This window comes from Ruditapes philippinarum, unplaced genomic scaffold, assembly GCF_026571515.1.
Source record: "Ruditapes philippinarum isolate M1 unplaced genomic scaffold, ASM2657151v2 ctg4021_1_1_1_1, whole genome shotgun sequence".
Lineage (NCBI taxonomy): Eukaryota > Metazoa > Mollusca > Bivalvia > Venerida > Veneridae > Ruditapes > Ruditapes philippinarum.
Window position 1 is genome coordinate 66,161 of NW_026867112.1, and position 18,145 is coordinate 84,305.

General features: G+C 33.5%; 2 protein-coding genes across 2 annotated transcripts; one reads left to right on the plus strand and one right to left on the minus strand.

Annotated features, from left to right (window-relative positions):
- Positions 1–559: 559 nt before the first annotated feature.
- LOC132734887 (short-chain dehydrogenase/reductase family 9C member 7-like) lies at positions 560–16,725 on the plus strand. The gene is made up of 5 exons (XM_060721754.1): positions 560–602; positions 1,251–1,512; positions 1,965–2,128; positions 15,002–15,107; positions 15,680–16,725. Exons 1-5 carry the CDS (start codon positions 560–562, stop codon positions 15,795–15,797), a joined length of 693 nt encoding a protein of 230 aa, XP_060577737.1. The 3' UTR covers positions 15,798–16,725.
- On the minus strand, positions 10,046–14,554 carry LOC132734891 (signal peptide peptidase-like 2B). The gene is made up of 2 exons (XM_060721757.1): positions 14,422–14,554; positions 10,046–11,910 (listed from the first exon to the last, which is right to left on the minus strand). The coding sequence occupies exons 1-2, from the start codon at positions 14,452–14,454 to the stop codon at positions 10,210–10,212; spliced, it is 1,734 nt and encodes a 577-aa protein (XP_060577740.1). The 5' UTR covers positions 14,455–14,554; the 3' UTR covers positions 10,046–10,209.
- Positions 16,726–18,145: the final 1,420 nt, after the last annotated feature.

The following is an 18,145-nucleotide window of genomic DNA, read 5'->3' on the forward strand; positions in this document are numbered from 1 at the left end:
CTTATCGTAAACATACCAATATACCTATAAGCCAAAATAATGTTATTGTAAACTAATAACATATTACTATAACCTAATAATGTAATTGTAAACTAATAACATATTACTATAACCAAATAATGTAACTGTAAAGTATTATCACATAAGTGTAACCATATAACTGTATCTATGTTTCTATAACCATTTGACGTTATACACATGATACATGTAATTACCGCACAACACATAACAGTTACTATGTGATAACAATCACATGACAGTATTTGAATTATATAACCTCATGTCTATCATTACCAAATTATTGTGACTTGTAGCCATATAAAAATGGCGACATGCTTTCTTATTGTAACCACATCTTTAAATATAAAATAATTACAGTAAATAACAGATTTGTCATAATTATGCAATTGTTTTTTCAATTCAACATACAAAATGTAAGCGAGTTATTGCTCTGTCTTTTTCAGAGAAATGCTGTAAAATCTCTAATATTCTAACACGTATGTTTTAACAGTTACGGTTGTTATGACGAGCGGTTAAAAGTGCTGTACTATGGAACAAGATGTCTTCCATACTGGATGTTGACGACGGGATTCGTGAAACTTGTTAGCTAACGTTTTAGACGACTTGGTTTCCGTCGTGTATGCAGGGCTGTTTGTGACAATGAAAAGGAATGACAGAACTCAAAGGCGGCATGTTCTAAATCAATTGCGACCGTTGAAATAGATTGTTTCTATGAACAAGTATCACGTAAAGCAACAAAAGGGATCGTAGGAAAAGAAATTTTACCAAAGGAGAACAAGGTGGGCAATTATGATGTATGTTTAATGCTGATCGGTGTAATAGTTCGTGTTCTGCTTTGATAGTGGGACAGTAATGGGACTGTGGGACTGTCTCATTGATAATTAGAGGGTTTTCAATATTACAATGTACGTATTCAACAAGTTGGGCAGCCAATAGTGTACCGTTTTGAGAGATTTCACGGATGCGCACTGGCTAACAAACTGGTCGTTTATGTTTGTCGTTAACTTTTCTTTTTTTTTGAAATGCTAAGTTTGTTGCGAGGCCATTATATTTTGTTTATAAGACAGTCTTACTGATTTTCATGTGTACAAAAATAAATGACAAGTGTTATAATTTGAAATGAAAGTTTATCAGAAACATGCAGTTTTTTACCTGAAATGTTACATGCAACAACCTTCAGAATTTGCATAAATGATCTGGTCAATTCAATACGTTTGATCTAATTTCAGGTTTATGGGCAATAGTAAATAATGCTGGAGTGCCAGGGACTGTCGGTCCGATAGAATGGCTGTCGGCGTCAGAGTTTAGAAGGACCATTGAAATAAACTTGTTCGGAGTTATATTTGTTACAAAGGAGTTTCTGCCATTAGTAAGGAAGGAAAAGGGTGGGAGGATTGTGAATATGTCTAGCATATGTGGCCGTTTTGCTATAGCTACTGGGCCGTATTGTGCGTCTAAATTCGGAGTTGAAGGATTTTCGGACCAGTTAAGGTCAGTGAATACTATGATAGTATGATATATATTATCATGAAAATTAACGAACACACATACATTAATAAGCGCACATCCGAATCAAATGTAAGGAGTGCAGGATTGCTTTCCAATTAAAAATAGATGTTTTACACAATTTCTCAAAAATAATGTATTAAACCAAACAATCACCCTGGCTGTGACGCCCGCCTCTCACGGCACTTTTAGGTGAAGCTAGTGGTGTGAATCAGGGCTGATTTGACTCTGGTATGGAACTGTTGTTGTTGGCAATTGGTGTTCTTTTTAAGAAATACTTCAAAAATAAATCATCGATTGGCGAATTAATTGTTATGGACATCTCTAAACATCCAGCAAGTAATCAATGTGTAACTTAGTTACTGGAGAAAACCTTTTAGATACAAGTTTTTTCCTTAAAATTGTATTCCATCTTTCATGTCATTTTCCTCTTGCAGACGGGAGCTTTACAGAACAGGAATCAGTGTACATCTGATAGAACCAGGTTATTTCGACACAGGCATCGTTGAGGAAGATACAATACAAGATGGTTTAAATGCCACGTTTGAGCAAGCCCCGAAAGAAGTTCAGAAATATTACGGTGAAGCTTATAAAAATGAAAGTAAGTACATGTACATGTAGTACGTGCTTGAAATAATTTATATTAATTAATCCAAGGCATCAACTCCTATCCCTGACATGTTGTTTGTAAACCCTTCATTGGCGCACATCCCTGGGGTTTACACGCTTGGGATAGCGAAGGAAAATAACTATGTTATTTATATTGATCTACCAAGCACATGCAATGATTTTCGCGCCAAAAAAGCCACGATACGGCGGGTATTTTACCGTCTGGTTGTACCTGCGGTGCTTTTCGTTAATGAGTGACTCGCTCTCTCAAAGTTACAGGCTGAGATATTTTGGTGCAAAGTGAGTCGGGGATTACAAATAATTATAATTAATATTACTAGTTAATGTATGAATTAAGAGTATGCACGTCATTTACGTGGTTGACACCAAAAGTCACCAAATTATCTTCCACTGTAATGAGGGGGAAGACGGTCTAGAAGACCTTATCGGGGTGGTTCTGGGCTCTGCCGGGTAAGACCGCAGCTTAACCAGTGCTGATGTGTGGTAAGTGGTTACGAATCGTAGCTTTGACGCCAATAGGGATAAACCAACAGAAGCAGAGTTGAAGGACGGACAAAATTCAAAATGCATCCATTGTTTTTCATTTTTGTACTTGTGCAAAACCTCTAGAGAACTAAGAATATCTCTTAAGCTATCTAATTCCCCCATGAAAAAATATACCTATTTAAATCAGGCAATTGAAACGAGAACTTTACTTAATGGACGTTCTTCAATTTCAATTTCTAAGAAATTGACCTACACCTTAAAATGCTAATGAATAATCAAAATTAAAACAGAATCCTCGATTCTATGACGACTTTACTGACATGGTTTACCACATTTGATAAAGAATATATAACTGTTTCAAAAAGGGAGTGAATATTTTCAAGAATAGCAACACTGAATTATATTCTAAGTATATGGGGGAACATTATTAATCCTTACTATCCTAAATATCTATAATGTTCTTGTCCATCTTTCAGTCTCATAATTTTTTGGAATAACTACAAAATTCGAATGACTAATTAGCAAGCAGTACAGACCATGACCAGAGGGCATGAGTGTTGGCTTAAATTGGTCTGCACTGGTCACATGGGAAGAATAAGTTGGCCAAAGCAGACTAAGCAGTAAATATGTCATTAAGACTAAAAAACACCTTGTTTCACTTCCCCTTCTTTGTAAAATACCAACTCCGGAACTCCAGGTTGAAAAAAGGGACAATTCAAATGGTGTTGAAATGAATTTCAGGGTTTAATGCCCTGTTAAGAGATTTTCCTTCCGTTTATCACCCCTAATGACTGTTACTAATGTGTTTTAGTCCATGGATACAGCAGTTCCCCTGTCCCTTTACTATTAGAGGAAGACCTCATCTGTCATTGTTTCAGGCATTGGAGGGCACCGGAGTAGAACCACCAATGTTCTGTAAGCTAGCTTGATAGTGGATAGCTATGATTAAAGAACCCAAAGTCTCTGGCGGGATTTAAAACCCACAGTGGTGAGAACCAGTATGTATGCCCTTCCCATCCCATAGTGGAGTTGGTTAGGATGGTCAAACTTTTGTCCTTTTACAATGGAACCCACCCCAACCCCATGGATAATCAACATTTTTTCAATATAACAAAAATATAAATTATCTTGAAAGATTTTGAGATAATTGTGTATAATTTTGAACAAAATGGTTAATAATATTGACAAGGGAAGGGACAGGTTATATAAATGACAAAAGCTCCTTTACTGTTCAATTTTCAAGAAATTTATTTTGATACACATATTAAGTATATTGTTTATTTTAAATGATTTAAAAGTCGCTATAGTAAATAAATTTGCAAGTCTTGTTAAGGCATGAAGCAAGTAAACAATAAAATCATGCATTATTTTTGCATACAAAACAAATTAAATATGTATTCAAAATATGTTACCAACTTTTCTAGTAGTATCGTTACTTGTATTTTCTAGAAAAAAGGAATTTATTCACACAAACAAACAAAAATTTCCCTCTAAGCAAGTGATTATTTAATTAAAAGTATGTACATATCACACAAAGAAAGCTAGTGGAAGAGTGACTTTAACCTTCATGCAAGTACAATGTAGCAGGTTACTTCCCTTTAATCATAAACTCAGAATGGATTCTAGCAAAATGAACTCATTTCAACATATAAATATAAACATTTAAAACTACTCAAATTTCAACCCCTTAGAATAAACAAAATAACATATAAACCTGCAAAGTTAATAAAATTTGATGGAAAAAAGAATGTTAGCCTATTGCAATCATTTTTAAAGGCTCTCTACTAAAATAAAATCAAAGCACAGAAGGCGCTGAATTTGTTTGGGTCTTGGGATGTCAGAAAGGTGAAGGTTGTGAGATTATAAACCAATTTGTTTTTGTATAGGTCCACCAATGCTTTCCAGTGTTTAACTGTAGTAAATTGGCTGTAAGACTAATTGCAACACTGATAGTCAATTCAAGGTTTATTTGACTTAAAAAAAAAAAAAAAAATGAGTTGCCACAACTGGGATTTGAACTCTAGACCTCTCGATTCATAAGCGAGCGTGCAAACCCCTTGGCCACGGTGAAGTTATATGTTAATGGCCTGAAGAAAACCATATTATTCTAAATTAGGGTTTGTAACTCACTTATTATTTCGACGCTAAACACAGATGTAAATAATCATGGAGCTTACTGTAGGTATGTATATCTATAAAGAATGAAACAATATTAGAAATCTTCGACCATTTGGGAACTACTTTGCTTGAAAATTAATGCGCCTGCCATTTGACAATCTTTACACATTGATCTCCCCTGAATTTTTCCGCGTAAGTGAAGTAACCGCTTCAAAAAAGTGGACTACTTTAGGCATTTGCAATTAACAGCAATAGGCTCTGAAATTTCGCTACCATTATTTGTTTGATCTGACGACCCAAACAAATAAAAACCTGCAAACCAAAAAAAAAAATGAAATTCTTAAATAGATCAAATGGGACAGTTAAATTTATGCAAAAGATTATAAAGAAAATATACTCAGAATTAAACTGACAATTTAAGTGCTAATCTTGGCATGATTTGATTTAGAATCATCAAAAATGGCTTTTCAATTTTTGGATCATTGTGCACAATAAAAATGGTGGTCCTTAAAAAATAGATTTAGCAAAATTTTTAATGATTTGAAATTTTGCATATAAATTATGTTTCAGACAAATCTTAAAAACAACATTTCTAGTCCTGTCATATTTAAAAACCCTCAGCGATATCTTTTTAAAAGGATTTTTTAGCCTAGCTGGAAATGACTTAAGTGATTTAGTTTTGTATAAATAATTATGCTGACCTGCCCATGCCAATCTTATCAAGAAATGAATAACATATCGAAAACATATACTGACCAATATACAGTATAAAAATGTTAATTTTTTTTTATGTTCCATATCTCTGAAAGAAAATAAATTCAATTTTGGATTCCTTAATATACCAGAGACAAAATTATTATGACTCACATATTTTAAAAAGTTAACAGTTTCTAACAGGACTATATAAACAATATGTGTTATATCGAATAAAATATTCTGAAAAAAAATCCATACATCTAAAGACAATCAAATTTTGACAAATAACAAATGCAATCTAAATCATTTTGTTTGCATTATATCCAAAATATTCACACAAAAAATTGCTAAAAAAAAAGAGAAAATAAAGAAAACAAAATATAAAATTTAATCAATTAAAACTATAAAACAAATTAAATCTTATAATTTAATCTTCAATCACAGATACCAATAAAATATTTTCCCATATATTTTACATATCAATATATTTACAATCAATTAAGGTATGTACATGTATATAGCTGATATAATAATTATAACCCATGCTAAAAACAACCTGACTACCTAAGGCATACCTGTAAACTGAGTATACATATATAACTTATCATTAATTACAATACTCAATATATTATATGAACTTGTCCATCTTCCATCTCTCAATCTTGACATAAACATTTATCATTTTTAGGGAAAATTTCAAATTATGTACTGACTGAAATACCTCACAGTGAAAACCATGACCAGGCGAAATATAATTATTATAAAAGTAATTGCTAATAAATAATTATAATGTAAATTGGAAAAGGCATCTCTTCATTCCTTTTTCCCCACTATTTTTATCTGTATTGCTTGAAATTTTACTTACATGAGAATAAAAGAAAGAAAGCTGGTGGTAAGTTAAAACCTATTTCTGTGACATATATAATGTAAAGTAAGCCAATACAAATGACAACAAATATAAGATTTTTTATCACATTCAAATCATACAACAAGAAAACAAATAACATCTCACTGGTAAATATATACATTTTCACTCCTGAATATATAATATACAATGTATATACATGTATATATCATAATATCATAATTGGATGATCACACCGAAAAAACTTTCTAACTAACAATAAAATCAACAAAAATGTTCTCTATACCCGGTATTCATGCAAAATACAACTAGAAATGTGTCATCATGCCACGGATGCCCCCGCACGCAGCCAAAATTTCAGATGGTGCATTAATTATTCTTTTCATTTTAAGTTCAAAGCCCTTAAAACTTTTCAATGTTAACACAAACCATTTTCATACAATGTTCAAGGCACTGAAATAATTCAGTCTTGACCTTTTAAAAATAGCATATTGCATATTTGTAGCCAAAATAATGGCTAAAAGTATGAGTGCTGAAACTGAAAGTTCAAAACCACGACCAAATTCAAACTTAAACTGCTTATTCCTAAGATGTATCTATATTATTTTCAAAGTGAAAGGGACATAACTCTGCCAAAAAATCATCAAACCATGACCAAATTCCAACTTGATCTGCCCATTCCTTTGACATATCCATATGTCAAATTTAAGTTGAATATTTAACACTATTGGGTAGATAATGAACAGAAACTGTAAATTTCATATTATTTTCAAAGTGAAAGGGACATTACTCTGCCAAAAATCATTGAACCATGACCAAATTCGAACTTGGCCTGGGCATTTCAAAAACATATCCATATGTCAAATTTGAGTTGAATGTGTTGTACCATTGGGGAGATAATAAACGGAAACTGAAAATTTCATATTATTTTCAAAGTAAAAGGGGCATAACTCTGCCAAAAATCATCAAACCATGACCAAATTCGAACTTGACCTGTATTTTCTCATGACATATCCATATGTCAAGTTTGAGTTGAATGTGTTGTACCATTGGGGAGATAATGAACGGAAACTGAAAATTTCATATTATTTTCAAAGTAAAAGGGGCATAACTCTGCCAAAAATCATCAAACCATGACCAAATTCAAACTTGACCTGTATTTTCTCATGAAATATCCATATGTCAAGTTTGAGTTGAATGTGTTGTACCGTTGGGGAGATAATGAACGGAAACTGAAATTTCATATTATTTTCAAAGTAAAAGGGGCATAACTCTGCCAAAAATCATCGAACCATGACCAAATTCGAACTTGACCTGTATTTTCTCATAACATATCCATATGTCAAATTTGAGTTGAATGTGTGCAACCGTTCTTAAGATAATGAACGGAAACTGATGATGACGGAATGACAGAATGACGGAAGGACGGAAGGACGGAATGACGGAACAGGGTAACACTATATGCCCCGGCCATTACATGGCGGGGGCATAAAAAGGTTACACAGGAAAGTAATTAATATTAACAGATCTTCATTTGTATTGAAAAAAAGAAAAGAAAATATATCTTGCATGCCTCTAGATGAGCCAAAATACCTAAGTAAAACCAGACTTTGAGAAAAATATACTAAGATTTTAAGAACTAGAAATGTGTCATCATGCCACGGATGCCCCCGCATGCAGCCAAAATTTCAGATGGTGCATTAATTATTTTTTTCATTTTAAGTTCAAAGCCCTTAAAACTTTAAAATGTTAACACAAACCATTTTCATACAATGTTCAAGACACTGAAATTATTCAGTCTTAACCTTTTAAAAATAACATATTTCATATTTGTAGCCAAAATAATGGCTAAAAGTATGAGTGCTGAAACTGAAAGTACAAAATTTTTCCAACATTCAGGAAAGATAAGTTTGTCTAAAATCATTGAACCACAACCAAATTCATACTTAAACTGCTTATTCCTAAGATGTATCTATATTATTTTCAAAGTGAAAGGGACATAACTCTGCAAAAAAAATCATCAAACCATGACCAAATTTCAACTTGACCTGCCCATTCCTTTGACATATCCATATGTCAAATTTAAGTTGAATATGTAACACTGTTGGGTAGATAATGAACAGAAACTGTAAATTTCATATTATTTTCAAAGTGAAAGGGGCATAACTCTGCCAAAAATCATTGAACCATGACCAAATTTGAACATGACCTGCGCATTCTTTTGACGCATCCATATGTCAAGTTTGAGTTGAATGTGTTGTACCGTTGGGAAGATAATGAACGGAAACTGAAAATTTCACATTATTTTCAAAGTAAAAGGGGCATAACTCTGCCAAAAATCATCGAACCATGACCAAATTCGAACTTGGCCTGTATTTTCTCATGACATATCCATATGTCAAGTTTGAGTTGAATGTGTTGTACCGTTGGGGAGATAATAAACGGAAACTGAAAATTTCATATTATTTTCAAAGTAAAAGGGGCATAACTCTGCCAAAAATCATCTAACCATGACCAAATTCGAACTTGACCTGTATTTTGTCATGACATATCCATATGTCAAGTTTGAGTTGAATGTGTTGTACCGTTGGGGAGATAATGAACGGTATGAAAATTCACATTATTTTCAAAGTAAAAGGGGCATAACTCTGCCAAAAATCATCGAACCATGACCAAATTCGAACTTGGCCTGTATTTTCTAATGACATATCCATATGTCAAGTTTGAGTTGAATGTGTTGTACTGTTGGGGAGATAATGAACGGAAACTGAAATTTCATATTATTTTCAAAGTAAAGGGGGCATAACTCTGTCAAAAATCATCGAACCATGACCAAATTCGAACTTGACCTGTATTTTGTCATGACATATTCATATGTCAAATTTGAGTTGAATGTGTGCAACCGTTCTTAAGATAATGAACGGAAACTGATGATGACGGAATGACAGAATGGCGGAAGGACGGAATGACGGAACAGGGAAACACTATATGCCCCGGCCATTACATGGCGGGGGCATAAAAATAAGAAGATCCAAGAGTCAAAAAATAATTTACAAGTAATGTGTCATTAATGACTAATTTTACAATATTCATCACCATATTTCTACTGCATGACTTACATACAATGTAGTAAGGGTTGTTTTTCATACTTTGAGCTCTTTTTTGGAAATTTACGTGGATTGCAAGTACCGTTAGCTATGCATGAATTACTTTCTTCACATCACAATACAGATGTATTTTACCTTTACATTTTCAAATTTTTCATGAAAATTAGCATGAATCTGGAGGCATGCTGCTTTAAAAAGTCAAAGCTCAATAACCTTTCTAAGTGAATTGGTCTATAATGGAAGGTCTGTAAGACCATTATGTTGATTGTATTAAGTATCAATACTATCATACATGATAACAAACAAGGAAAGAATTACAATGTATATACGGATGTTGTTGTTAAGTGTGAAATACATGATTTCATATTTACATATCTACATTGTACATGTATGTACAGCAAATAAGTTGTTCTGAAACAAAATATTATTCTCCATCAAATAAATGTTCAAATTAAATCGCATAGAAATTTTTCAACATTTATTATTCAAGGCATATTTTATAAGAATATCCAAATGAGACATTTCTATTGTTTTTATCTGACAATATCTGAAAATCTTATGGAAAAGTGCTCTTTGTAGACCAATCCACTTAAAAAAAACACACTAAAACTTGTACTAAAAACAGGATTTCTTTAAGAAAAACTAATAAACTCAAATAACCTGATAACAATAATCTTAACACTTTGAAATATTTCCAGATTTTTTTTTCTTTGTGTGGCAATGAGCCTCTGTTTCATATTGTTTGTTGTTAGTTATACCCACACATACACAAAATTAACGTCATTTTTTTAACAGTTCTCGACTCTCACTGTCGGTGCTACTCATAGATTTTGGTGATTGGTTTCCGCCATTAGTTCGTGCAGTGGTAGTATTCTGTCTGTCTGATGTAACAACACTTTCTAAGTTACCGTCATTGCTATTCACATTAGAACTGCTCTCCATATTTGATCCTGATTCAGAACCTGTATCCTTTACACCATTCCATAACATTTTTACCTCCCCTCTAAAGCAGCCAATTATATAAGTTGTAAAAAGAGTGCATGGGACAAGGTATAGTAATGCTGGTTGACCAGTTTTCATGACAGCAAGGGCAACAAATGTGATAACCAAACCTACAGCATAGCCAATACAGGTTGCAACATAGTACAATTTACGACTATTGATGCGTAAATCCAATGCATGGTTATGACTGACAAGAAGGCCGGGTATGATGATGTCACCAAATCCTAGGAGGGAATATGGTAATGGACAAGCACTGATAGCGTCCTGGGTCAGCCTCGGCACTTTAAACACCATTGGCAATTGTTCGTTGGTTTTGCTCCCCCCTCCAGTTGCAACTTTGACCATTATACTGTCGCCACTTTTTGTAAAAAGTGGAGTGATAAATACAAAGAATATATCGTAAAAGAAAAGCAGTACAAGCATTATTGTGCAAACCTTCATGTTTGGTACACCAACAGACTTCATTACATTTATACAGAAAGCATAACCTAAAATATCTTGAATGACCCAGGCATACGGAGCATGACGCATTACTCCCCAAAATATTGCCACGCCTACACAGACTGCTAGTAAAGCAAGATCAGTATAATATGGTCTGCTCTTAAGCATCGGGATTCTATTTTGTGGAAGCCTAGCTTTAAATGGACATAACCTGTGCAGCAGGGGATGCATACAATAGTACAGACCCATAGCACCTGCCAAACAAAACAAGCATATAACCACATACACTAAATAATCGTAGAAAAAATATAACAGCACTAAAAACCCACATACAAGTACAAAGAACACAAGAATTACAATCACTGATATATCAACACTTTCCTCTTCTTCTTCATCTGAACTAGCAGATTCATCACCAGTCCCTCCTTTTTTTCCATCCGTAGACGGCTGCGCTCGTTTATGTTTATACTTCAATTTCTGATACTTGGCATGTTTCGTTTTCCCTGCCCAGAACCCACCTATCACAATGTTTGTTACCGCTATCAGAAATATTACTGCTAAATTTGGATCAAACATTGATTCATAACCTGGAGCAAACAGTATTGCCACTTGCTTCAAATCCTTTCCTTTTATCTGATCAATATTCTCCCAAAGAGCTGTACCAACTGTTATATTAATATTTGCGTAGTCAGCAGTTTCATTAGTAGCACCAGGTGTAAGTAGAGCGTTACTGGCAATCAATACAGCCTTTGCTCCTGCTGACTGAGCTTCCATTGCTTTTGCAGTAAATGTGCAATTACCTCTAGATACAAGAACGAGACTATCTTTTAACACCGAGGCACTGACTGATTTATAGTCAGATGCATTGCAGCCATATGTAGCTGATAGATCCACTACATTATGGGGAAGAGCCTGATTTTCTTCAACTGGAAGCTGGTGGAACTTTGGATTATAATTGATACAAAAATGATGTTCCCATTCTGTTTCTCCTGTCTTTTTGCAGAACATAACACCATCATCTGACACTGCAAGTTTGACCTGAAATAAAAATTTAAAATACCTGTACACATTACATTACCAATAACATTCTTAACATTATGCCATACTTTTGTGTATATAAATTTCTAAGTTTAAAACTATAAAAGTTTTACATCTTAGGATCTATCACAAGAAAACCATGCACTGTTTGCAAATCCTAAGATTTAAAAGAAACAAGAGGGCCAACATGGCTCTAGATCGCTCACCTGACCCATCGAACTCATCCGACCAATTACCTAGACAAGCATTCTGACAAAGTTTCATGACAGGTGAGTCAAAAATGTGACCACTAGAGTGTTAACAAGGATTGAGCAGTGTGACCTAGTTTTTAACCCCAGGTGACCCATATTCGAACTTGACATAGAAATCATCAAAACAAACTTTCAGACCAATTTCAAGGATACTTGGATCAAAACAGTAGCCACTAGAGTGTTAACAAGATTTTTTTATTTTTAGCTCCTGTGACCTAGTTTTTCATCCAAGATGACCCATGTTCAAAGTCATCCGAGCAATTATCTAGACAAGCATCCTGACCAAATTTGATGATAATTGAGTCAAAAATGTGACCACTAGAGTGTTAACAAGGTTTTTCCATATGTGGGCGGTGTGACCTAGTTTTTGAAGTTTTCTATAAGATCTACCATGGTCTCGTTGCTATCCCCATAGAAGAATATTTGACACCCCTCTACAGAACATCACACAATGGCCATCCCTTATGTTTAAGGTTATTCACAGCAACTTCAGGCTATTATAAATTTTCTTTCCTTCCTAGGACAGTAAACCACTGGAGCCACCTACCCGGTAGCCCCCTGCAGTTGCCCTACTCCCTACCCCAGAGCAGTTCAGTGCAGCAATAGCTTGCACTGAACATGTCTCACCCTAGTTTGCCAGACCCTATTTTTAACATTTCCAATATTCTTTTTTCCTCTTTTAAATAACTCTTTTTAACCTTCTGGCAATTTTTGACGAGCAGACATGTATACGTCCCCGCATGGGGTTTGACATTAACAGCAGATAGATAGATAGATTTATGGTGTACATGTCTGAAATAGCAGTTTACCACACCACAAACACAAGTTTATTATTTAAGTTGTTGATAGCGAGCTCGAAGAGCTGGCCCAAAGGGCCTGCTCGCAAATCCACTTTTACGGTAACATGAGTAGTGAGTACCTGCTAGATAGTGACGGTTTTGAAAACTTTCGTCCGAAGTACCGAATTGACACATCGCAACTTTTCGAATTGCAAGAGAACGATAAAAGCCGAAGTATTCTGATTGAAAACGGATAAAAGGTGTTAACTGGTGTGCTGCGCACTTATAAGGGAACCATAATAGTCAAGGGAACTAGAATAAACGGAAACAGTGCTTAAAACAAGAACTGTCGGAGGACAGTAACGCTCGACTATTCGAAAATTTGTCACAAGGGTGTTTCATTGAGTATAATAATGCTTACCTATATGAATACATAAAATTGTCCGAAAAGGTACAAACTCTTCAAGTTTCAATACATTCCCTTCAGTAAGTATGGAGATACAAGCTTACATGCAAAAACGTAACCAAGAATTCATGAGTCGAAAAAGGGGCATAATTATGCAAAGAAGCAAATCAGAGTTATGGGACTTGTACTAATCATCTTAGATAATCACAGAGAACAAGTGTGTGAAGTTTCAATCCATTCCCTCTAGTAGTAATGGAGATACCAGCTTACACGCAAAAACTTAACCAAGAATTTCTAAGTCGAAAAAGGGGCATAATTATGAAAAAAAAAAAACCAGAGTTATGGGACTTGTGCCGATCATCTAAGATAATCACAGAGAACAAGTGTGTGAAGTTTCAATCCATTCCCTTCAGTAGATATGGAGATACCAGCTTACATGCAAAAACTTAACCAAGAATTTCTAAGTCGAAAAAAGGGGCATAATTATGAAAAAAAAAAAAACCAGAGTTAAGGGACTTGTTGCCGATCATCTAAGATAATCACAGAGAACAAGTTAGTGAAGTTTCAATCCATTCCGTTCAGTAGTTATGGAGATACCAGCTTACATACAAAAACTTAACCACAGGGACGCCGACGCCGACAAATGGATGACTGCATTAGCTCGATTATTCTGCGAATAGTCGAGCTAATAACGAATGACAATTTTAAAACGGAAAATGTAAAATAAAAATGAACGATTATTTTATACTAGATCTATTTCACTGTAAAAGTAAATTGCTTTGCCTTGTTCATATTATTGACCTGTATTTAACTTCTTCCTATAACAGTTGCGAGAGGGTATGGCAGGTACTAAGAGATAGATCTAGATAATGATAAAAATCACTTAAAGTTTCTAGACAAAAATGTCCTTTTATCTTGTAAAAGTTGAACAGTGTCAGTGACTCACTAAGTGAGTTAAACACTGTTAAATAGTCTACAGATAATAGATCTAATAGATCTACATTTTCATACATGTAACTTTTACTAGATAAAAGGAAATATCAATTCAGTTCTCATAACTATGACTTTAATTTACCTGAATCACCAACAGCAACAACAGCTTAAACATTTTGGAAGAATGATACTGAAAGCCTAGGTTTTTATAACATTTCGTGTCATTTATTTACAAAACTGAAAGCGGAAGTACTTAAGGAAGTACTTAATCCCAATATTGCGGAATATCATATATTCGTAAATATTACTATTGGGTTGCAAGCTACCAAATTTTATTACTATATTGAATGCTTACGCAGTGGTCCCCCTTTGCTTTAGCTACAGTACTATATATATGTACAGATACACTGGTAGTTAAACAGTAGCCTACTGATTATATGTGTTCATTTTTTTTTCATGCACTTAATCACAGACATATATTTAGCTCCATGACTTAATGACAAACATTTCAATTGATTGAAAGAAAAAGTTAGTTACTGACATTATAGCTAGGTGATGATTAGAGTATTACAATATGTACAGTATTGCAGCTTTTCATCTGCATTGAATTCGAATAGTTCATTACAGTATATACATATTGTATGTTCAAAGTTTTGATGAAGAAACCACTCTATTTAGTAGAATTGCTTATACAGTACAATATGTATACTTGTATATTTCAGTGATAAACAATCATTGTAAGGTACTAAATACTGTGATGTCGCCAAAAGTAGAGAAGGTAGTAGATGCCTATGAACATGCAATCACATCAAGGTTTCCTAAAGTAAGGTAAGTATATGTGTAAATATCTAGATATGGTTTGAATTGGTCTTTTTTAATTCAGATTTTGAATAAACAGTTTCACAGTCATATTGGAGTAAGAAGTGACGTCAGAGAAATGTCGCAATGAAGAGAAGTTAAATTATATGAAAGTCTGCATCATTTAGACTACGTATGGTTTATAATGTCAGCTAGGTCGGATGTTTTTTAATTGATCATTAGTTTGCTTAATGTTGCTTGTAATACATGTATTTTAGCTTTACAGTAGAGTAATATTATAAAAAGATTTTATATAGATTGAAGTCGCGCCGAGAAAACTCTTAAAATATATAGATAAGTTAGTAAGAATACTTTGGGAAATATCATGGCTTTTTCGTAAATATAAATCGCTGAAAAAGTGCCATAAAGTAGACAAAACCAGAACTATTATATTTAGATCTATTTATGTGTGATAGACCTACACGTTTGAAGGTTGACATTGTATTTCAAAATCTTTTCTTTTTCTCTTTTATTTATGCAATTGTTTTGACATGTGATGGTACGTGTTCTTTGTGTGCATGCATATTAACTTTTTTCTTCAGGTATGTGGTGGGCTGGGATGCAAATATTCCTTTTCGTATATTATGGAATTTTCCAGAATGGATTACAGACTTCATTCTATCCAGAACGATGTGTACACCAGAGGGAGCGAAAAATTGATTTTTGAAGCAACTATTATATATTGTATAAATTGCATATTTTAAATCAGTCCGTTATATTCATGTTATTAGTATAAAATAAATTGGTAGAATTGTTAGACATAATTCGTGTGATATCAGTGAACTCTTTGCATCTGAAGTGATGACTTTTGCTATATAATTTTTTTTCAGGGGTTTATATAGACTTATATCTATGAATTATCTCCGCATCATTGGGGCATTGTGTTTATTCCAAGTAAAGATGTCTTTAAATTTGAAATTTTGCATGCTTATCAAATTAATTATTTTATGTCAATGGAACGATATTCAGTCCGATGGCCATAACATATCAAATATAAACAAATTTATATAAACATGTCAATGTTTCTCCATGGTGTAATCCTTAGTTAATGTAGGCAAGAGGGCCAGACTATGAAAGAGTTGACTTGTATTGTGTCTCCTCCATTGTGGGTTATATAGCGGTGTATTCGTAGAAATATAGAGAGGATAATCAAGTTTTTTTCTCTAAATACAGGATTTATTTTCATCGAGTGGTAAGAAAATAAATATTTCATGAGTGGCGGTAACTATGAGTGAAATATGATAATTGTCATACCACAAGATGAAAATATATCCTGTATTTATAGAAAAAAAACTTGAATTTTCTGTTTATTATATACATTTTGACATAACAATTTGAAAGATTTTCCATTAAATTATGTGTACTGGAAGAATTTAGAAGAAAGTAGTCTGGCATGACACCAGTGAAAATACGGAAAATATATTTCACTGCAGTGAAAAATTAATTTTTACAGTGAAAGTACGGAATATGAAAATACGCATTTTATTTCATCAATATTTCTCAATATTTCATTTAAAAGTATATAATAAATTGCCATATTGTACAGTTCAATGTTAGGTAACATGTAATTACAACATATTTAATTAAACGAACTTTGTTTTTTGTAATCCTGTACTAAACCATATTCAATGAAAGCAACACCTAAAATACTTCAACTTTACAACTATAAAAGCTCTGAAGATTAACGAACCTTTAAAAAAAATTTTTTACAGATTAAAGTAAGCTTATTTATATTCAAAATGAAACAGATGCTAAGCGTTTACCAATAATGTTGCAATAACTTTTGGTCCATCTCTGTTTATGGAGGTGTTGGTATTGGTAGTTTTCACGGACAGTGCAGGTCACTTTCAGTGTGATTGATCATGAAAACCTTACTACGGTCATTCGCACTGTGCCTCTGCTCTTGCATGTACACATGTACATGTTATTTCTCCCCATATTTAAGCGCGACATGTGCAGTAGCATTCATTCAAAGGCACCATATGCCTCAAATATAAAAGAATTTTTCCTTAATAGTGGTTTCAGGATGCTTATCACTTGGAGAAAGTAGCGCTAAATGTGAAATAACTTGACATGAAAGTAACAAAATGTAAACAAACGAGTATTTTGACTTCCATACTAAATCACTATAACTGTTCCGATTTTCAAAAAGGCAACAGAAGCAAAAGATGGTCCAATACATTACTTTGGAAACCATAACAGCACACCAAATATAAAATATAAAAAAAACTTTTGATAGTAAAACGATTCCGGAACATAATTGGACTTCATAATGGTATATGAACAGAAAGTTCGGTAAGAAAGTTAGTATCTTACACAGTTTCATGTCCGAAATTTTCTGGGAAACGGAGAACACTAGCTGTATTTAAAAAATGTCCACCCGAAAATGCACCAGAAGCAGAGATATTTTTATCTATGTCTCTGTCAGAAGCCATCAGAAAGTTATCATTTAACGCTCTTGCATGTGGCAAAGACTGGATCGAATATCCTAAGAAATTGTAGATCTTAAATTATGTACGTGAATTCAAAAACTTTCATTTTGTTTTTACATAATTTAGTTTTTTTCTAAGCTCAACTTGACATTACAACCCTAGCGTTTATGTTTTTAAATCTGAAAGTTGGCGAAAAATATATTTGTAGTCATGTATTTTAAAATATACGTACATCTATAAATGCATCAGATGCCATATCATTTTAACTATAATACTATAGTACTCAAAGCTGCAATTTGAACCCTAGATGAGTATAGATTATAAAAGACATTTGACAGGATTCTTTTTGTTTTAAATTTATGATATTATAATACTTAACCTGTTATAAGAAACGGTACTCTTTATAAACGTCTCGGCCTTTTAACTTTAAGTCAATGAAATATGCTATTCATTCTATAAATACACGTACTTGTTTGGGAGCAATCCCATCTTATTCCTGTCACGGGTTACGTACTCCTATACAAACTTGTGATAGGAATTATGGCACGCACGTAAACAAATGTACCGGTAAAACTA

Excerpts from the sequence above, each read along its gene's own strand:
- LOC132734891 (XM_060721757.1), bottom strand. The coding sequence starts at position 14,454 with ATGTTTAAGCTGTTGTTGCTGTTGGTGATTCAG. Across the intron at positions 11,911-14,421 it reads TGTTGCTGTTGGTGATTCAG|GTCAAACTTGCAGTGTCAGA; the intron begins GTAAATTAAAGT and ends TTTTTATTTCAG.
- LOC132734887 (XM_060721754.1), top strand. The coding sequence starts at position 560 with ATGTCTTCCATACTGGATGTTGACGACGGGATTCGTGAAACTT. Across the intron at positions 603-1,250 it reads CGACGGGATTCGTGAAACTT|GTTTATGGGCAATAGTAAAT; the intron begins GTTAGCTAACGT and ends ATCTAATTTCAG. Across the intron at positions 1,513-1,964 it reads GGATTTTCGGACCAGTTAAG|ACGGGAGCTTTACAGAACAG; the intron begins GTCAGTGAATAC and ends TTCCTCTTGCAG.